This window comes from Anopheles bellator, chromosome 1, assembly GCF_943735745.2.
Source record: "Anopheles bellator chromosome 1, idAnoBellAS_SP24_06.2, whole genome shotgun sequence".
NCBI classification, from domain to species: domain Eukaryota; kingdom Metazoa; phylum Arthropoda; class Insecta; order Diptera; family Culicidae; genus Anopheles; species Anopheles bellator.
The window spans coordinates 22,320,395-22,342,059 of record NC_071285.1 but is presented as its reverse complement, the minus strand read 5'-3'; the positions used below and the strand labels follow the sequence as shown (position 1 = coordinate 22,342,059).

The following is a 21,665-nucleotide window of genomic DNA, read 5'->3' as shown; positions in this document are numbered from 1 at the left end:
TCCTGCTAGTCGGTTTAGTGCTGGTCCCTGCCGCGGTTGCCGAGAAGGAGGCCAGTGAAGGATTTTTCGAACAGCTCTGGGATTCCCTCTTCGGACCGAAACAGCCGGAGTCAGTGAAGAATGAAACTTTGACAACGACAACGGTGACCACAGCAACATCCACTGGAAAAGACGCCACCGAATCGACGGTCTCCGCCCGGAACAATGGATCGCAAACCACCGAAGGTTCATGGATCTACCACGGTTTTACGACGGAGACCACAGCATCCGATCACAGTTCAGTTTCGGAGGGTAACGTTGCAACAGCAACGCACTCGGGAACATTGACTACCGGTTCGAAAGGCTCCCAGTCGGACGATCGGAACCCAGTCGGAACTACCGAGAAGAGCACCAACAACAGCACCGAGCGTGCAGACACTACACCGAACAAATCAGAGGAAACGACGCAATCTACTACGAAATCGAGTGCATGAGTGGCGGTCGAAAGGAGCATAAAAGGAGTGTCCTGCTTGTATTTCACACAAAAACGTGTTTTCGAAAAATAAAGGGTGGCCACAGAATTTGCCGGATAGTCAATCGATTTTTTTAACGTCCCTTTGTAGTTCAACAAAATGTAGATAGGTGGCGCTTTTTCAGTGGCGAATGGTGTCTCAGCTAAACGAATTGATATCAAGCTCAAGATTTAATTTTTCAATCCACATTGAAAGCGTTCACAGTTGACCTATGAGTATTATCAAAATGCGTAATGAGCACGACGAGGTACGTGGTATAAATAATGAGAATATATTTTGCCTTGTCTCCACCAACGCACACGCACGGTGTGCGCCGGGCGGGGTTACAATTGGGTGCCATTACAATTGTCTTTGGGTTTGGGGACCGCACGCAACGCACGCGTTTCGCTGTTCTGTTTGTTCCTGTGTGATGGTGCGAAAAAGCGCGGAACGGAAGCGGTCCTGGCAAACTCTCGCTCGCGGCCGGGTGTGTGTCACCCCTTTCGTACGGACTCCCTGTTTTTTGTTTTTGTTTTCCCTAGCTGTCTATCTAAGATTTTGAGGAGTATCTTGCCCAAAGCGGTTGTAAGTCGATGCAAGTCTCTACCAATCTCTGCTACCGTTCCGGGGTACGGACTAACTTTGCCGCAGCGCTCGTCATCGCCTGACCAGAGGAAAAACCGATCGGGACCGACTTCTGGCACACCGCGGGTCCGACTTTGGTTTCGTTCGATCAGCGAGGGCTCGTGGCAAGCAGTTTCTCTGATCGCGAGAAACTCTGCCGGAGATCTCCGATCCCGCGGGTTGAAGACGCTCGCAAGGACACGGTATCGGTGCCGGTCGGTGCCGGTAACTTCTTATCGGTCCCAGGGTCGTGGGGCGTTATCTTCGACAAGAGATCCAAGATCGTGCTCCTCTTTTTAGTCGGCTCCTACGAGGATCGTGGAGGATCTAGTGAGTTACACGATGGTTGAGCGCCTCGGTCGGCCCCCCGGCGGTTAATTTTCCTGCGAGTTTTTCCTGATCCGTTAATCACACACGCACACTCACACGCACCTATCCGTCTGCCTATCTGCGTATTGCGTAATATAAAATCGTTTGCCTAGCTACGAGAAGATTGTAATAAATAATAAAAAAAAGAAATGCGAGCCGACGGTCAGTCGGCTTCCGCTCTCCACCACGGGTCGCGGCGAGGCCGTGGCACTTCAGACGCACTCGCCCTCCATCTCGTCGTGGCATTCCTCCTGCTCGAACTCGTCGTCGGCCGTGGCCTCCTGGTACTGCTGGTACTCCGACACCAGATCGTTCATGTTGCTCTCGGCCTCGGTGAACTCCATCTCGTCCATGCCCTCGCCGGTGTACCAATGCAAGAAAGCCTTGCGGCGAAACATGGCCGAGAACTGTTCGGAGATGCGCTTGAACAGCTCCTGGATGGCGGTCGTATTGCCGATGAACGTGGACGACATCTTGAGGCCCTTGGGTGGAATATCACAGACGGCGGTCTTGACGTTGTTCGGGATCCACTCGACGAAGTAGCTGCTGTTCTTGTTCTGCACCGCCAGCATCTGCTCGTCGACCTCCTTCATCGACATGCGGCCGCGGAAGACGGCGGCTACCGTCAGGTAGCGTCCGTGGCGCGGATCGCACGCCGCCATCATGTTCTTGGCGTCGAACATCTGTTGCGTCAGTTCCGGCACCGTCAGCGCGCGGTACTGTTGCGAGCCGCGCGACGTGAGCGGCGCGAAGCCGGGCATGAAGAAGTGGAGACGCGGGAACGGCACCATGTTGACGGCCAGTTTGCGCAGATCGGCGTTCAGCTGACCCGGGAACCGCAGGCAGGTGGTTACGCCGGACATGGTCAGCGACACGAGGTGGTTCAGGTCGCCGTAGCTCGGATTCGGCACCTTGAGCGTGCGGAAGCAGATATCGTACAGAGCCTCGTTGTCGATGCAGTACGTTTCGTCGGTGTTCTCGACCAGCTGGTGGATCGAGAGGGTCGCGTTGTACGGCTCGACCACCGTGTCCGACACCTTCGGGGACGGGACGACCGAGTACGTGTTCATAATCCGGTCCGGGTACTCCTCGCGGATCTTGGAGATCAGCAGTGTGCCCATGCCGGACCCGGTGCCACCGCCGAGCGAGTGCGTCAGTTGAAATCCCTACAAGTCGGACGAAGATTGCATTAGATCGAGCGCCTATCGGATCGTCCGGATGTCCTGTGGAGAGTCCACCTACCTGCAGACAGTCGCAGTTTTCGCACTCCTTGCGCACTACATCAAGCACGGCGTCCACCAGTTCGGCGCCCTCGGTGTAGTGGCCCTTGGCCCAGTTGTTGCCGGCCCCGGACTGCCCGAACACGAAGTTGTCCGGACGGAACAGCTTGCCGTAGGCACCGGAGCGGACGGCCTCCATCGTGCCCGGTTCCAGATCGAGCAGGATGGCGCGCGGCACATACTTCCCGCCGGACGAACGCGAAACGGCTGGAGAAGAGAGAACGGAGCGTGACGGAAATTCAATTACGGTTGCCACCGGTGTCACCGGTGTTGAATCAGATCGGCAAATGACTCATCCCGCCATTCCGCATTCTGCACACGTCCTGCGGACGGACTACCTCGTCGGAGAGAGGTTCGGCACCTTCTGGCGCATTCTAATGAGCGGGCTGCTAGGGCCGCTACCGGAAGTGGCTAATGGACGAAGCGAAGGCCACCAACGGGGCACCGGTGACCGAGTTACAAGGCCCGAGAGTATCGGCCTGCACACTACTAACCTGAGGCTTCGTTGTAGTAGACGCTGACGCGTTCCAGCTGTAGGTCCGACTCGCCATTGTAGATACCGCTGTTATCGATGCCGTGCTCCTCGGAGATGATCTCCCAGAACTGTCGAAGGAAAGAGCGAGGAAAGAGTTCCGTTACGTCGCTGTACGCAGGTTGTGGTTGCCCGAGATCTTCATTCCTCACTTCGAATCCCCATTCTTACGATCGATCCAATCTTAGCTCGCTTAGCTCACGAGCTCTGCTCCATTACCTCCATAATCTAAGTTAAGAGCTGGGCGACACTTTTCGTTCAGCGCCATTAAAAAATGTAATTTACGGCGAAGCTATAAAAGTAAAGCAATTAAAAGGCGCCGCTCCGGCCGACACATTTTTCATCTGACCAGGCCCGACCCCGTTTTACGGTTCCCCGTTTGATATCTGTATCGAATTGACAGTTCGGGTTAGTCGCAAACCATTAACGATCTGTGTAACCAGCTCGCCTCTGCAAGCGACCGCTTTAGGATCGTTTAGCTAAGCTCGGATCATAATCGCCCAGAGCCGATGCATGGGAGGTTATTCGAAAAGGTGGAGCCCAAGAGCACTTCAAACGGGGGACTATCACAACACCACGGGATTCTAGACTAACGCGGCGGCCCCGGTGTCCCAGTCCTCCTAGTGGGAGTTGTTGTCGGAAGCGCTTGTTAACATTTTCACAGCCATAAAGATTAGGTTTTACGGTTATGTCGTTCTTGTGGCCGATCATGTGCGTTCTGTGTGGTGCTCCCAGCGAGCTGGAGGACCGTCGAACCGTGGGTTTAAAAATAAAATCAACACTTCTGTGGTCGCTTCCTCGGTCCGCGTCCGGATATGCAACCGGACGAAGTCGAGAAGCTCCCTAAGCCCTCGAAGTGGAGCTATAAATATAAATCGAGAACCCTTCGGGGAGGAACTGCTTTTTGTCATCTGCCAAACGGTGACAGCGTGCGCCTGGCCGTCAATTAGAAAGAGTGGGGCCCGCCCGAAACGGGAACTGGAAATCCGATCGTGGTCCATCCGGTTCTGCTGGTTACCGAAAGGGTTACCTTCCAGTCATGATGACGTGTGCCCATTCTTCGCCGGCACTTCTGATAAGATTGCTTCATCTTCGGAAGATCAAGATGTTTGTCAAGCGGATGTCTTCGGTATTTGGATATTGTGAGTGACACTAGGGGCACCCTTTTTGAGGATCGAGTACTTGTTTGCAACAAAATAGCTTTTTCCGGTTCTTGAGTCCGTCTGTTTAGCAGACATTCTCGGAAATGAGTGCATCTGGGAATGTTTCTGGGAGATAGAGTCACTAAGGAGACGAAAGATATGGGTCAGGCTGTAGACTAAAGCCTAGAGACATTAGACAGATCGGTGTCGGGCCGGGTGTCAATACAGATTTCGGTGCCATCTTTCACTCCGTTCTCCGATCGTGCGCAGGTCATAAAACCAATTCCGCGATGCCACCATACATATTCAGGGGCCGTGGACCAAGTAGCCCAAACCCGAAACGAATCGAAGCGTAGCGTACAAATAATTTACAGTTCCACTGTACGACGAGACTGTTTAGGCGAACAATATGTGGCCATAACCCGTCCCGTAAGCATCGTTTCCAAAAAAATACCGTTCCATTGGATGCGCCCGCCCCCAGGGGAAATTGGGAAATGGGGCCGCCATAAAGGGATAAAATGAAGCTTTAAGAAACCAGCGATCCATGGACTACGTGCTGGTGGTTCTATTGGATTCGTGGTTCTATTGTAGATACAGTTTTTGGGGGTCCCTTCCACGTTGCGATCGATCCAGGCGGCGTGGCGCAGTTCTAATCACCCTGTCACTTTGTCACTTCCGGTGACGGTTCGTAAGACGGTCACTACTTGGTATTCAGAGGTCGTGGAGACACAAAACAAATGGGTCAATGGGAGCTATTTACACCGAAAAGCCTACCCGGTATTGACGGTAATACATTAGCTACGGTCAAGGTACACGTGACTGTATTTAATCAGGTTTATAGTGACACCCGTGCCATTCCGTTGATTCGGACGGAGTACTATTGTCCCAACATACGGGTCTCTAATTCATGGAGTGAGACCACCACCGAGATGCTTGCTGCTTTTTCGTTAATTGTATGCAGATCGAAGACCGAACAGAGTTGCATTTTTATTTATTAGAACAGGAGCAATAGTTCTTAGGTCCGAGTGCCCAAAAATGGGGTTTCATAACCGTCATCGTAGGCGATGTGGCCATCCCACGAGTTCTAGTAGGTGAGGGTGCATTCACCTTGTTCGCGGGGCCAGGTCAATGTCCAACGACTCCTTAGCCAGGGAAATGCCGCGGGAGACAACATATAATTTATCTTCCACACGGCAGGCACGGCATCTCTCCAACGTCGCCACGTGACAGGACTTATTTTCGGCACCAGCTCTCGAAAAACGCACCGCGCTTCGGCCGTCGACAGTTGGGCTCTGTCACGCCGCACGAATGGGCCAGCATGCGCTACACAGCATAATGCCGCGTTATGCTTTTTGGGGAGCATGCAGCATGCAAAAGATGTGCAAAGGCACACCAAGGCATGGGTGTTTGGAGTTGAGCGTCCGTCCGCGGCATCTTATTGGTATTTTTAGACGCCACAGACATAATTTATGGCCGTCGGCGTATGGAATCGTCGAGTGACGATGGCGGGTGGCGGTTTACAAACGCGGAAATATGAAGCACGCGAGCATTAATTGCTGCAACCGCGAAATAGACGTGAATCGGTAACGCAAATGTGGGAATGATTCACTTGAGAATTGCGGTTAGAATACAATTGTAGTGGCAGAACAAAGGAAGGAAATTTGTTGAAATAGTTTTAAATAAATGGTAGAACATCGGCAGTGCGATCAATAAGTTCTCAGAGTTGGCGTTGAGTGATGTAAGCAGTGCGGCAAGTATATTTTGATACTGCAGCGGTGTAGCTACGCAACGCATAGTGACATCCATTTGAATTTTGAACGTTATTTAATGCTGGGAACGTGGCCCAGAAATTTAAATTTGTTACTAAATCGCCAAGCGCTAGAAATATACGAGAAAAGGTGCTTAGAAAAGGGTGAGAAAAAGGTGCAATGGTTAAAACTTATTGGCCCCATTCTGTTTAAATATTAAAATGCATAAAAGCGAAACCTAGTTTACAAAAATCCATCTTCCTAACACTTAACCATTTATCGGTTTCATCCATTTCCAAAGAACCGTCGCATTCTGGCAAACCATAAACAATTCCGCTCTCTAGTGTGGCCCCCCCTGCGCCCGCAGAACTGTTTATGTGTCTGTGTCCGGTCGAAGTGCTGAAGCAACTCTTTTCGTTTGCAGTTCTGCAATCCGATGGCCACTCCGAAGGCTCCGAATAGCGTCTACACGAGAGGGCACCGTCTTGAAATGGGAGCCTTTCCGTGTCCGGCTAGCGAAGCAGAAGGCAAACAACGGAGAAATTATGATCGAAGCGAACCGGCCACGATCGGGCGATTCAAGCCGCCGCCCAACATTACATTGTAGAGGTCAATCGCACCCCCGGCTAGTAGTCGCGGCGAGGGTGAACTCATAACTCGGGCACAACATTGTAGCGACCTCCACACAGCTCTGAGGGCATCGTTGCTCTTCGCTTTTTTGCTTTCTCTAATGTGCCCCAGACCAGGCGTCGAGGCGATTAATCCGTCATCATCAGGGACGAGGTGGAACGACTTTGCGACTTCTTGCGATCGCGCAAAAACCCTTCTTTTTTTCGGGGTCGGTGCCGTATCGCATTTCAATGTTACAGTCTCCCCCGCGGTCGCTTGCCATATTTTTATGTTCCGGTCGTGGTGGCGAACCACTCCAACCCAAAACAAGGAACCGAACGGCGAGATGATGGAAGGATGCTGGGCTGGAAACCTGATACAGTCGTCGTCGTCGTCACCGGCGCGACCATCGAGCTAAATACGCGCATTTTATTGCCAAGAATGTGTGACCGATTCTCGCGCCAGACCGTCGGGATCTGCGCAGACTCGGCACGGTCCAAGTGTCTCGGCGCAGAAATGAATGGAGTAATTCTCCAATTCCAAGCCCATCCCGGCATCGTGCAGACGGTGACGCGTGAAATGAGAGACGATACGGAGACGGAGACCCCGGACGGACTGCAATCTTCGCGGACAATGGCGAACGCCACCAATTTCCTTTGTCACGCGGAAGGCAATTTCGAACAGTTATTGCCGAGTCGGCGGTGACGACGTCGGTGCTGACAATTAGCCGACGGGCAAGCGCCGGAGTGGAGAGTAGAGGACGGTATGATTAATACGAATGTCCCAGCATCTGTCCCCCTGTCTGAGTCATCGCCGGGCGCGTCGACAGAGACGGCGCCAGTGGGCTTCAATTTAAAAATATCGGTCCTACAATTGGTAATAATAAGCCAAAATGAGTGTGCCGCGGATCTGGGCACTAGAAGTCGGCGAATTACTTCGGCGAACTTCTGAGAACTTTCTCCGCAGCCAGTGAGCGCCAAATGTTTGCATGAATTTTGAAGACAGATCTTCAGACAGACAGAACTAATTTAATTTGAACGATTTAAGAACACACCAACAGGAATGTTTGCTGAGAAGGACAATTATATGTAAAGAAAAGCAAATGAAAACTGCACTATGTTTTAAGTGGTAGTAGTTTTACTTAATTGAAAGGAAATTTAATAGAGTTCCAAACATGGTAATTAAATCATTGTAATCGGTAGAGCATTTTCTACTTCTCATTGTTGTTGGCCCTTGTGATGGCAATTTGTTGTATTATTTGTTGTATTTGTCATTACCTGTTTTCAATTTTATTTTAATTTATATGTTTTTTCCATTATTCTACTTAACACTATGTATATACTAGTCAACTAGCTGATTGCGGAAATCATGTTCCTCTGGATTTATGGGATGTTATTTTAGGTTTCAAAAAATCCAACAAACAAATTGAAAATCCAAATCCAACCAAATTTGCATCCAGCGTTTAGTTATATTTTACTAATTACTTACGCTTACTAAAGGCTACCTACAAATAATGGAATCTACTCGGATCAACTCTACAAAAAATGAAGTTTTGGTTTCGATTACCAAAATGAGGTCATCTTGAAACATATGAAAGCCACCAAGTTGTGAAAAAGACGACACACAGTGAACGTTCTGACTTGGTTGGTTTTTATGTGGCCATTAAAAGATCTCCAGTTCCTACTGCATCGAACGTTCCATTTTGCGTAGCTACTCAAAGACCACCAGAGCCCATAACAGCCGCAAAGACCATATTCATCCGCAAGTCAGGCGACCATAAACTACCGTGCATAATTCGCCACCGGAGGGTATGTCACAGTTGCACAAAAGCGCTTAAATTATGAACCAAAGCAGAACGGCCGAATCGACACGGTGGCTCAATTACCTCATCAGCAGAGGATCGTGATGAGGATCATTTGCGACCCCCGAAACGGGTGTAAAACGAGACATAATCGCACCGCTTTCGCATGCTTCAAATGACACTCTCTCTCTCGAGTGACACGAATCTAGAGACGGTGGACGAAGCACATTATCATAAACCAACATCAAATGGCGACTCGAGCGAGGAAAGAGGACTACAACCCTGACTTAATCGCATGCCCTCACACGTGGCGCTCGCATGTTGCTGTAGCGAAAGAAGGTGTTGTGCGCTGGTGTCCCTTTTTCCGGGGTTTTCTTTGAATGAAAACCGAGCCGAAGTTGCGGCCGACGAGCAATTTAAATCAAATTAAAGTACAAGTCGACGTCGACGTAGAGGGGCTTGCTGATGAACGTATGATGGGTTCTCCGGAGAGGACCTCGCGTTGGAACAGATGCTCCCTTAGGCAGCGAAGCCGCGCAACCCGGTCTGTCTAATTTGTCCCCCAGCCTCAAAAGTTGTTGGAGATAAATTTTAGTTTTCCTTCGTTTCCCGATTTCTCGACACGAGAAACTTCGCCGATCTCCGTGCGCCTTGTGACCTCCGCTTCCCGAAATGATGACATAACATCTAGAGAAAATCGTCCATAAATTGGGGACACTTTTCTCTGCTCGCGTCTTGTGGCAGTCTAATGAGCGATGAAGCCCCCCACCGGAGGGGTACGAGCTGTGAGCTCCAGCAGCTTGCTCTCCAGCTAACGGTATGCGCCAGAGGGGGCCAAAATTAATTGCATCCTCTACATTTGTTTTTCCAGGCCGCCCGAAAAGACCACAAACTGGATCAACTAGAGGTATGGAAATCTGAGACAGCGAGCCACAGAGAGAGCGAGAAAGAGAGACCCAGTCAAGTGCTTGTTGGGGACTCAATCGTATATCTGAATGTCGGTGGTTTGTGACGGGATTTTATGGGCCGGCTTCCGGGCCGGTGCCATACTTTCCATCGGTTGTCATCCGCGGGGTTGCGCGGGGGCAAAGTTTTCTCCGGCCGTGCCGTGGTGCCGGTGAAACTGTCCATTCATCACCGTCAACCGTTCGGGGAGGAAATCCCTGACTGGGGCTGTCCGGACTTTCGCATGGTGGCGCACTTCAATCGAGAACTGTAATCCCAAAGGTCAGCCTTGATCAGAACCGCCCCAATAAACCCTGACGGAGTTCACAGCAGGTTCACAGCAGATCCCGTCAGATTTTGAGTCCGTGTTTTGAGGTGCGCTTCTCCTGCTTCGTAAGCCCAGAATCAATTACCATGTGAGCGGGGCGGTCCAAAAAGGTGAAGTTAGGCGTTGATCTAATCAATGGCTGCCGCCCGCAGGTGCACAGCCATTTCGATCGGCTAGGATCGCGCAGCCAGAGGTTTCCCATAAAACCTAACCTCCAAACCTGCGCCGGGCGGGTGGGGGGCTGTCACAGATGGCCAGACATGTACTCTGCTCAGAAAGCGTTGCGCTCTGCCCATTCATTGCACCGGCACCGTTGTGGGCAATCGGGCGCGCACGATTCGATCGATCAAAATTCCACTCCCCGTTGGCCGGAGCGGTAGCAGCAGCAGCGGTCAGGGCGGCAGGTGCGATCGCTACAACAAACCGTTAACCGGCGTAACCCAAATTCGGTGCGCTGATTACAAGCCAAGCCGCACAGCTTCACACTCTCCGGCACGGCAATTAGCCGAGTAATTAATGGATTTTCATCGGCCACCGGCGCCCGAGGCTGGCTCCCTGAGGCTCTCCCCCCCCCAAGAGATCCTCTAATCATGTGGGTTTTCCTTCGCATTCGATACGCTCTCGTCCGTGTGCTGTACCGTGTGCTGCTCCGTCTACCGTGGCCGCGAGACCAGCACGCTGTCACTCCTTACTGCCAAGGTGCATCCACCCAGCTCTTTCGGAGTTAGAGATCCCGGGCGCGGATCCACCGGGATTGATAGCAATTCCTTCCGAGTTGTGGACCGGTTCCAGCTCGTTGGCTTTCTTGGGGCATGCGGTGGTCACCTTTGTGCCTCTTTCTAAATCCACCGCCAAACACCGAATGGACGGTGAGCTAATCTTCGCCGAGGCTCTTCACGATATCCAACTCCCGAAAGTCGTGTTCGGAGCGTGCTAATTGCGATGCAAATTCCCGAGTTACCGACATTAACAATTATGACCCACTTTTTTCGACGGAGGTTCGCCACCTATCGACGCGATCTACTTTCGGACTGAAGGCAGCAGCAGCAGCGAGGTATCGACAGCCGTGTCGGATCGGCAAACGACGAGATTCTGGAGTTCCGACAACGCCCAGGATCTCAGGAGATCGTTTTTTGCCATTTCAAGTTCTGTGACTTAAGAAACTGTACGATCTCTGGAGTCCCAAAAGCCATTTTGGTCTGTAACTCTTGACCGAGTTCTTGACGCCAGTTTTACAGCATAACTTCACAGACAGACCTTCTTTGTTTAACTTAGGATAGGGGTGCGAGCCGGATCTCTTGATATACAGGGTGTTTCATCACAATTCAACTATTTTAATGTTATTATTTGTTATTCGATTTAGATAAATTAGCCAGGTTCTGAAATTGCAGTCAATGCCGTTTTAGGATCAATTTACAATAAAACAGCCGGCTGAAATTGTAGTGCTTTACATTGAAAATAAGCGTTCAACTGTGAAAACTGTGCATGTTTATTGTGGCCGATTTTTTTCTGACTTCTTTCTGTGGGGCTATGGGAGTAAGTATATGCCAGCCAACTGAAGACCATTGAAGAAATGAAAGCTAACATCATAGCGGAAATTGCTGCTATTACGTTGTCTATTACCGAAATGTTGTTAAATACAATGAAAAATTGCCAAAAAAGGCCGCTTTTTGTTGTGTCTAATGGAGGCAGTCATTTGATTGATATTGTATTTTGGGTAAACGGCATTCTATATCCTAAATAAATCTTGTTTATTTGTTAAAATCGACTGCCAAATAGCGGAGTTGTTTAACATTTAAATAGTTGAATTGGGATGGAACGCTATGTAGAGTTATCATAACTTTTGAATATCTGAGGACTTGCTGTAGGTCCCTTGATTCTTGAGAGCCCTCAAAATTGGATAAAAATAGGAAAAAGGACCCCTCAACAATTCTAACGCCTTGGATGGCATCAATAACTAAAATGTAAGACGTCACTTCAAGAGATACTGTCAAAATGCACATTTGCACCGTGTCCAGCCTTTGCTTCACCGAACTGTCCCAATGAGCCAAAGCCACCAGCCACCCTATTAAAAGTGAAACAAGCGTCCAATCATCCGTCTCATTAGACAACGGGCCAGCGATCGTCTAATTAACGGGGGTAAGCGCTTGTGGGTTTAGCGAAAACGTACATTTAGCCAGCTCTAGCCCGGCGAACTGGGCTAATCTCCGCCGATCGCGGATCGGAGCCTTCGCCTAGTCGGCCGGGGCCACCAAGGCCAATCAACAAAACCAACTTTCAAATGCTTTCTCTCGCTCGCTCTCGCCTGCCTGCTCCCTTAAGCCCCCGGAACGGAAGTCTTGCCTTGTCACAACTACAATCGTTCATTTCGCCAACTCTCGCCAGGCAGGTTCGCACCGGAGGCTGACGGATCGATCCGGTCGGCCCGGTCCTCCAAACCTCACGACACAACAATTAACTTCTTCTTGTGTGCCCGACCGACCGATCGACGAATCGTGACTTTCCAAAAGGACGGCTGTGCGCTGCTTCCGGAAAATCGGTTCACCGACCGCGGCCCGTTCATCGATTTGCAAAAATTGAAAACCGCGGCCGCCGGAAAAGAGGCTGCGTGTGCCGAGCGGAGCCGAGTTTTCTATTTGCCGTGGCCCCAAAAATCGCTGGACTCAGTCGGTGGTCTCTTCTTAGGCGGCACAATTGGCTGGTTACGCTCGCGACGGACTCGTTACCCGGAACTCGATCTCGATGGATCGCTTGGGAATCGCACTCTTTCTCCGACTCTAAGCATGGCGATTTGGGCGATTTGTGGCCGGCCGGCGAGCTTCGAGTTCCAATTTTCGCTGCGCTGCGAGGATAAAACATATGGGCTAATAATGCCCGACTACCGTTAGTGTCTTCAGCGGCCGGGCGAGAAAGCGAACAAGACCAGAGCCGGCGCGTCGTGTGCCTAATAAAAGCCAACATGGTGGAGTGAAAACGATTCGCAAAGTAAACAGAGCCCGATCGGCGCAGCGTGAGAAACGGCTTCGCCAAATTCAACTGGTGGCTCCACCCGGCACCCGGAATCCATTGGGGAGAGGCTTCCCGGCTTTCGCTTTTAATCCGATTCGATTCCTGGAGGGCGAGGTCCTAGTAGGTCTCGACGAGTCGCTGACAGATCGCAGAACCAGGTATCGTGTGTCAACTCAACGATCAAAAACGGATGATGAACGATTTTAAATGATCTGACAGGCTCCAAAGGGAGAGACAGAGATCTAAGGCGGACCAAGCTATGAAACCGGCGCGCGGGAAGATGAAAGCAAAATGGCGAGCCAGGGGGCCAGGGGGCCACGTCAGAGCGCCCGGTCGATGGGGAGCTCTTAATCAGTCATGCCTAACCTTAGGAGGTCTAGGGGCCGTGCTGTGGTGCCGTGATGGAAAGGAAACGGTTATGGTACGGATGGTGTTTTTCATCACCACACCGAGCCAGGCGAAGTAAGTGTCATCCGCGAGTAGTGCCGAAGACGTAGCACCACTCGCAAGTTAAGCTGGCTTACCGCCAGGGGTATTAACACTCTAAGCCTCATCGCGAAAGATTAACTGCTTCGTCCCAGAGAGATGGAGAGAGAGAGCGATCGAGGGAAGTTGAGTTATGTTACGGTTGGTTGTCTTAAACGCTGAAGGCTGCACCAGAACCAGATGCGTTCCGTGTGCGATCCGGTAAAAAGGAAGCTATAGCAGAGCTGTGGGCCAACTACTGTTTAGGGTACAGTTTAACATGAAAACGTTGAGGGGGGGTCTTTGCAGAATCGTTGGCCTATTTACGTTGCACAATACGGTAAAACAGTGTTCGACTTCAACTGAGGTCGGTCGCTTATGTTCGCCAAAACTCAGTGCGTGATCAAGAATCGCCAGTTGGCTCAACCAGCATTACAAAAGTAAATACAGCTTGATGTGTATACTTAAAGAGTTTTTCATAATAGAATCTCCACGTGTATGTTATTTTCTAAACATATAACCAACATACATATGTAGAAAGTAGGGTACTTTAGTGGATTAATCAAAATAAGAAAACAGTTAAATCGACAATTGAAAGAACTTAAAAATCTTATAAAACCATTCTCATTTCTTCGTTCTCTTAGTTGCATCTTGCATCTTAGTTTCACCAGTAATCATGTTTTGATTGAATTATTCTTTAATCATCTGATTAAGATTAAGCTGTGACCTCTACATTTGTTAAAAGTCTCAAATAAAATAGTTGTAAAGCCATTTGGTAAGTATAAACACATTTTTTCCGTAAACTGTCCAAAAAAGGTGATTTTCTCATATGACCATGACACAATCAGCGTGAAATGCAACATTATTTTCGACAGGACCCTTGTTAAGACGAAGTGACCTTGACTGGTGCACACTGAAAATTGACTTCATGGTTTTAGTAATTTGACAAAAGCTTACCTGTAAAGAAAGACAACGAAAGGTCAGCATAAGTTATCGTGCATTTTGCGTGACTTTTGAAGTGCCAGTTTGCTGATGGCTCAGACCTGGTTAATCTTCCATCTTTGCTCTGAAAGCGTCATCCTTATCGTTTCATATTCAACAGTACCCCTAAACAGGTGCCGAGGTCCATCAACAAGGGTCCATAACATACAAGCAAAAAACCAGTCCGAAGAGCCGAATTAATTTAAATCATCACCCAACAATCATTAGACTGTTCGGCCGAAACCTCCGACGACCCCGATAAGCTTTGCGCAGTGCATTCAATCGGATTGAGCGCACTCTCCCCGACCGATAACGCCGGGGTCCCTGCGCCGCCGCCGCCGCCGCCGCCGCCGCCGCCGCCGCCGCCGCCGCCGCCAGAAAATTGGGATGTGAAAGTTTAATTAATTGTAGTAAATTAAATTAAAGGCCCCTTGCTCTTTCTTCGGGCGCACCGAAGAAGTCTTCCCCAATTAGCTCCACTTTAGTCGTCGGCACACGGCACGCGGGTCCAGGATAGAACGCCGCCGCTATTTTTAGTCTTCAGCGTATCGCCAAATCTGTCAACTGCCTTCGGATGCTGGGTGTGGGGTCTGTCCCTTTTCTAATGCCTCTGAATGCAGGACTACTGCAACCCGGCGGCGCTCTTGGGGAACGTGTTCTCGGTGCGAAACGATCGCTCGCTGGCCGTCGCCCCGACGTCCTGTCGCATTGTCCGCGTCGACTTTGCAACGCACCACGCACCGCCAGGCTCGGTGTTCGGTGGTGTGTTCGCTATATTTAGAGTGCATCTCGGATCTGGGAAAAGCACAGCCACGAGAGGCTGGCTCCCGAAAAGGAGATCCGCGTTGGTCCGTTGATAAGTTGTCGGGTCGTTAAAGTGCGGCAACGAGGCAATCGCATACCGCCACCGTTGGGACCTCTCTCGACGGACGAAGAGAGCAACGGACGAATGTGTGCCATCTTGGGGTGCAATTTATTTATAACACATCACGCATTCCCCGCGACATTTGGCGTGTCGCAGCAGTGCCTGTACAGTCTGTAGCCTGGTATTCCTGGAAGGTATTTTCGGGGAAAACGTCTTGAGTAGAGCTCCTCAAGTGCTCCTACTCCGAGTTCCCAGTAAGTTCCAACCGAATGAGTCATCTACTACCCTCACTCCTACTGCATCCCTCGGTTTGGGTTGGGATGTTCTCCCAGGTTGCAGAATTCGGAACAAAAGACCTGAAGCGAAGCGAATCGGTTCCGCAATCAGCCCCAGTTATCTCTAGCCTCCCAAAGTGTCGTGGCTTCAGGTCTAGAACTAGCGTCATCTAACTTCGTCACGCTGCGGTCTGGAGGTCGAGAATTCAAATCCCAGGCCATGTCTTACATCCGCCAGCTCTCGTAGCGTGAATAATTATCCTCGGTGCTCCACTGCTGCCATTGTCCAACGAAGTCACCCGAAGGAGCCGCGAGCTGATTGCGACGTCAGATTTTTGTCTCATAAACCATTCCCTTCGGCTCGCGTTTCGGGGACTTTATCGAGTGACAGCAATAAAAAACGGCTTAATTTGCGTTTGTTTAGCCCGGGCCTCGGGGTGTCCAAATCCGAAACCGGTGGCTCCTCCAGTTCCAGATTCTGGGCTCAGCGTTCCGTTGTCAAGGCCAAACGCAAACCACATCGAATGGTGATCAGTTTTCGCGCGATCACTAGCTTCGCTGTCATGGTTTTCGGTGACATGGGTGCTTCCTGGAAGCCCTGGAGTCCTGGAGGAAGCCTGTCACCCGCGTGAGATATCACGTTTCCCTCACACGCCACACGGCCGTCAAGTCCGAGTCGGTCAGCCCCGATGGTCAACGACCTGCGGTTGCTGCCAAAAACGTGTCGAATCGTTTAAGCCTTGCCGCGTCTAGGGGAGATGCAACGGACCTGCTGCTGCAAGGCTAATTACGCGACAGACGCCACATAAGACAGGGAACCTGTACACACGATCACGACGCCGTGCACGCTGCGTGCTACGGTTTCCGGGTAGCTGCCGCCGCACGGGAGTCCAAAAATACACCTCCGAAATTTCCTGAGAATCTCGCGCAAGAGGCTGGACCACCACCACGCGCGCCGGTTGCGCCAGAGTGAAGATAATTATCGATGTTAATTACTTGCGCCGAGAGAGCCCAGAGAAGTCTTCGTCTGCCGTCCGAAGACCGGGGACCGGGTCTAGGAAGGAAAGACGTCGTATCGAGAACACACGCAAAGTCACGCCAGGTTCTAGGGCTCCCGGTTCTAGGCGGTCGGCCTCCGCCATGGAACCGTAAACAAACAGTGGAGACGATAATTAGTGTTCCGTGGCGCGGAGGTCGTGGAGTTTTAATCAGAAATTTGAGGCTAGGTCCACTGCCGCCTTTTTTATTTGTTGGCCTGACGACCGTTATGGGAACGTTCGATGGGACGCCAAATCAATTTGTAACGAGTAAACACTGCCCTGGCGGAGGTCTACACACAGAAACAAAATTCAAGCTATCCATTATGGAGAGCTGTGCCATGTAAAAAAAATTGAACGGGATACGGGAGCTCTTGTAGCGATCATGTTGGAGTCATCAACTTCACGGGTACGACATTACGTCGACGTTTGAAGCGTCGTCATCGGTTGTGATAAGTGTAACTCGATAAGACGACACGTTAGACCCCAACTAGCGGTATTCGTAAAGACCTCATCGCTCAATGTGTCGCTGACAGGTGGCTGCGGTCTAAAAAACTACCACAGATATGATTCTAATGGATCACCTAAACGCCGATCGCTTCACGGCATCGCTCCAAGTACAACGAACTCCAACTCGCTTCAGACGGCCCGAGTTGCTGCCCGACCAATTATCGTCCACCGTCTGACGCCTCTGGACGCGTACATTGGAGAGCTTCTAAAAAGGTGGTGCAACTCCTCCAGAGAACTAGAGTCTAAATCATTACGCCATGAGGTTGCGGAGGTTTCGATCGACGAGCGGCGATCTGTTCTACTCCCGCCTGCGATTTAGTCTAACCCTGATGGTGAAAGAAATTGCACCGGTCCAGTGCGCCTCGACTTCATCCTCGGGCCCTCCCCATGGACCATTATATTACCAATAACTCATAACCGATTGGCTTCGCCGCTGTTCGCTGAACCGTGCGGTCCGCGGACCGGACCGGACCGGCAGACTGATGGGTTTGATTTAATTTTCCTCCAATTTTTGGACCAGACGACTCCGAGAAGGGCGTCGGCTACCAACAACCGGAGTCCAGACCGGCTTCGTGCCGGAGAGTGCTTCGCGAATCGCGCAAAATAGTTGATTGGAACCAAAGTTTAATGACTTCTAAATGTCTGGCCGTACGGCGAGAGGATGTGGTGAGGACGAAGAAGAACTGGATGGTGTATGGCGGGCTACCATAAATTACCCTCCGGATCCGTGACCCGTTCGTGACGCTTGGACTTGGACGGACCCTCCCCAAGAGTTTTCCAAGAGTTCCGTAAATCCCGTGACCGTTTTTGTGAGGATCACCTGTAACAATCGCTGCGATCCGGCACGATCCACCAACGGGCTGGCCCTTGTAGAGACAGTAAATCGTAGACTCGCACTCGACTCAGCAACCTCGACCTCCAACTCGACAGCAGGTGCGTTTGCGGGCGCCATATTTGGGATTCGTTTTGCGAAATTCGCTGTCTATCCGCAAAAAAAAATAAAATGAACTGGTTACTGGTCGGCCAGCAACTCCGCACTGGCATGACAGAGAGGGTACCCAAGCCAATGCCGCCCAAGAGTGCCACCTGAGGCTACTATTTATGTAATCAGAACATTCCATTTCAGCTTCAACTTCTCCTAATACAGCGAGCCTGAGGGCCTTCGGTCTTTGGCTGCGTTTTTGTGCGGTGTGCGTACGTCACACGAGAAGATTCCAACGCCAGATGAAGTAGTCAAACCACCGAAGCCGAGCCGAGCCGGACGCTTGATCAACTCGATTACAATGTCTAATGGGGAGATGGCGTAAACTCCCTTAAATGGGACTGTAATTGGATTGGAGGATGGTGGGGCCCGTTACGACCTTCCGTTACGAGCCTTTGAACGTCTTCTCGGGTGAGCTTCTCCAGTGAAAGTGAGTGCTGCCCCGGTGTTAAGCAGGTCACTGAGGCAGCTTAATTAATGTGCTAGGTTCACCTGTCGCGGGACACTTCGGGGCGTGCCATTTAGATCACGCCACCTCACAGTCCTTTTGGTGGGTGAAATTGGTGAAAGGGCTTTTGCGTGACGGAGACCTCCTATAAACGCTCCCTTCACACGACAGACTTTAGTGCACTTTTTTTTAGCCGATCTTCCGCAGATGACTTACCGAGGCTCTCACGGACGGGGTAAAAGTAAAACAAAACGTCAGCCGCCAACAAAGGGTCAAGGTTACCGAGCGAGCGAACCGCGGGAACCTCCACCGATTTTGCGGTCGTTGCGCCGTGGCGCGAGGAGTTTTTGCCCTGTTTTGTCGATTTATTGTTTTCACTCCGCAGTTTTGCAAACCTTCCAAACCCGTGAGCCCGTGCGTGCCCTGCTGCCACATCCATATGTGTGTCTGATAGGGGTGAGCCAAGGGGAGCCATTTTTTGCGTCCAATCGCCAACGCTCGCTTTTTGGAAATCCGCGCGATCCGCGGTGAGCGAAAAAAAATAGAGGCGAAAACAGCGAGTTCTCACGCATGGCGTGGCAGTAGACAAAAACGAACCATCCAATTCCATCCAATCTTTCTCTCCCTGGCAGGCAGCTTTTATCCGGTGCTCCAAGGTGCTCCGTGCTTCTTCCCTTTAGGCATATTAGTTTAATATTTTTATGTTTTGCCAAGACAACTGATCCGAGGGAACGTAACAAAAAGGGGTACTGTGAATGAACGTGCTCGACTTCAGATTAAAGCTCACTTCCGTTCCGGTTTATGAATGACATTCCAGCGATAAAGACGACGATGACGATGGATTACTGCTGACGTTGTTGCACTAATTACTCGAAGATAATAATGTTTAGCCCAGCTCGCACCCCCGGGGTTTTGTGATTCACTTCTGTGGTGATTTCATTCGCGTACTTACAACACTTTTCGAGTTCCCGGTACCTTGTGCCCTTATCGGAAGGATTCACGGAATTCGGGCATGCACAATGCAACATTAAAATGGTTCGTTGTGTAATACTTGGGGGGGCTGTCTGGTTATTTCTCATACAGGGTCATCCATTACTTGGTTTCGAAATCACAGAGGATGATGTCATTTTAGAAATGGAATCGTTCAGCAACAGAACAAAGTGTTAAAATTATTAAAACCGAACACACAAAAGTAGGGATGCCAAAACGCTAATTTTTCCCAACCAAAATTTGCTATAGCAAAATGTTTCATAGAAATTTAATTTTTTATTTGGTTATTACAAATTTTCTTGAAACAATGAAGTGGATGACGTTGTATAAGTAAGTCAGATTTGAGTGGTTAAATCGCAATCTTTACTGTAATCGCGAAAGATTCGATTCAAATTCGAGCACTTTCGAGTAGCTTTCCAACTGTTGGTGGTGCGAATCTGACCAACCCTATATTTCTATAAATTATTCTTATTTATTGATTCGATTTCAAGGTTAATGGTAGACCAATAATGCTTGAGTTCGGTAGTTTCGGATCCAATTAACAAATAGGTCAACCGTTACCGGGGCTGAAGCGTGTTTTCACTCGGCAAGCTGATTTCTCCGTTTGATGCTTTCAGTTCGAAACTGATCGTCCCGAACGGGCCAAACACAACCACAACATGGCAAATAGGCAAATTCCAATTCAAATCTACTTAAATTATAGTCACGAAAAATCCAACCGGGGCCAAGTAACCCAAACCCCAATCAAATCAATTAGTCATCTAAACCAAAAAAAATCAACCCGTCGCAACCGTTAAGCGAAGGATCACGATCAGATGTTGGGTAGCTCAAACACAACACCCTTGCGAAAACAGAATCACTTCGCTCCGGGAGAATCTTCTTCCGAAATTCCGCGAAGCCAAGAAAACCAGACCATAAAAATCGCAACGCTGCGCGCACCCCAAGATAAGGACCACGTCGCCCCAACAGCCACGGGCGCTACAGCTGAGTCTGAGTCAGCTGAGAGGTCGTTACACCGGCTCCGCTGCACCCGCGGAACCCGCCGCGGTCGACGAGAGCAGAGCCGCTTCGCTGATTCGCACACTCCAAATCTGCGCACTGACCAACCCCCGGGGAGGCCGGTGGACCAGCAAACCACCTGGGGACCAGTCATGCCGAACAACTGCCGTTAATTAGAATGGGTACGCCAATCTGCGGCCGCTAGACGGAGCGAACCCAACACACCACCACTTTGCGGTGGCCAAATGGAATGACGGCAATTTCCAGCTGCGCGGTCCAACGCGCGCCAGCCACAGAACAAAGATTGCTTCCCGCAGGCGCACACACCGGATGTGCACATGGTGGCGGCCACCACTCGAGAGAGTCGCCTTCGGGGGGACCTCCAGCGAAAAGGAAGCAATGGCCACGAAGGCCACAGCACTGTAGCGCAGAACCCTTATCGGAGTGTCCGGGCACCACGGACAGAGCGAGGTCCGATCGATTGTATCTCGATGCGGGGGCACCACGGACGAACGGTTCACGGAACTGATAGCAACTCCCGGGCGAGTGGCCACCGGATGTCAGATATGGCTGGTGGGTTTTCCGGCCCGGCCATCAGCAACGCGCGTTGGGTCCTCCGTACCACGCACGATAATCACTGTGGATTGGATTAGCTCTAGGCCCTCCCCGAGGTCCCCGACTTCTTATCACACAGGGGGTTAGGGCTTTAATCCACTTACCTTAGCACCGATCTGGTTACCGCACTGACCGGCCTGCAGATGCACGATTTCTCTCATGATGTCGAGCTGAGGGTTTTGTAACGGAATGGGCTCACACTCACGGTCTGCTGCTGACACAGGCTCTGGACACCCCTTTTGGTCTGCTTCGGAAGATCAACGATCACGAACCACGCGACAGACGGACGCACGCACAAGAGTGTGACACGAAAACACGGCACCGGGTAGCTGGAAGGGCTTGGATCTTCGCAGAAGCTCAGGAACGATCCGATCACGAATGGGGTGCGCAAGTGACTGATCCAACGGAACACCGGCCGCAGTCAGAAGGCCACGCACACGCGCCCGTGAGCGATGCCAGTGAGTGCCACCGAAAGCCGAGAGAGAGAGAGAGAGAGAGAGTTACTGGACTGGAAATTCCGGAAGTGCACGATCGCGTGGCCGCCAGTTGGAGGGATTTTCCAGCACCGCCTGGAGGAGAGACACCGCGCGATGTGACGGGCAAACTTCGACTGGGAGGAA

General features: G+C 50.8%; 1 protein-coding gene across 1 annotated transcript; it reads right to left on the bottom strand.

The window, feature by feature from the left end:
- Positions 1-760: 760 nt before the first annotated feature.
- Positions 761-21,220, bottom strand: LOC131205920 (tubulin beta-3 chain). The gene is made up of 4 exons (XM_058198227.1): positions 21,150-21,220; positions 3,259-3,367; positions 2,727-2,971; positions 761-2,650 (listed from the first exon to the last, which is right to left on the bottom strand). The coding sequence occupies exons 1-4, from the start codon at positions 21,204-21,206 to the stop codon at positions 1,697-1,699; spliced, it is 1,365 nt and encodes a 454-aa protein (XP_058054210.1). The 5' UTR covers positions 21,207-21,220; the 3' UTR covers positions 761-1,696.
- Between the last annotated feature and the right edge of the window lie 445 nt (positions 21,221-21,665).

What these genes read in the sequence shown, in the direction of transcription:
- LOC131205920 (XM_058198227.1), bottom strand. Translation starts at nt 21,206, where the DNA reads ATGAGAGAAATCGTGCATCTGCAGGCCGGTCAGTGCGGTAACCAGATC. An exon ending in GTAACCAGATCGGTGCTAAG is followed by an intron (nt 3,368 to 21,149) that starts GTAAGTGGATTA and finishes TTCCTTCGACAG; the next exon opens with TTCTGGGAGATCATCTCCGA. An exon ending in AAAACTGCGACTGTCTGCAG is followed by an intron (nt 2,651 to 2,726) that starts GTAGGTGGACTC and finishes TCCGACTTGTAG; the next exon opens with GGATTTCAACTGACGCACTC.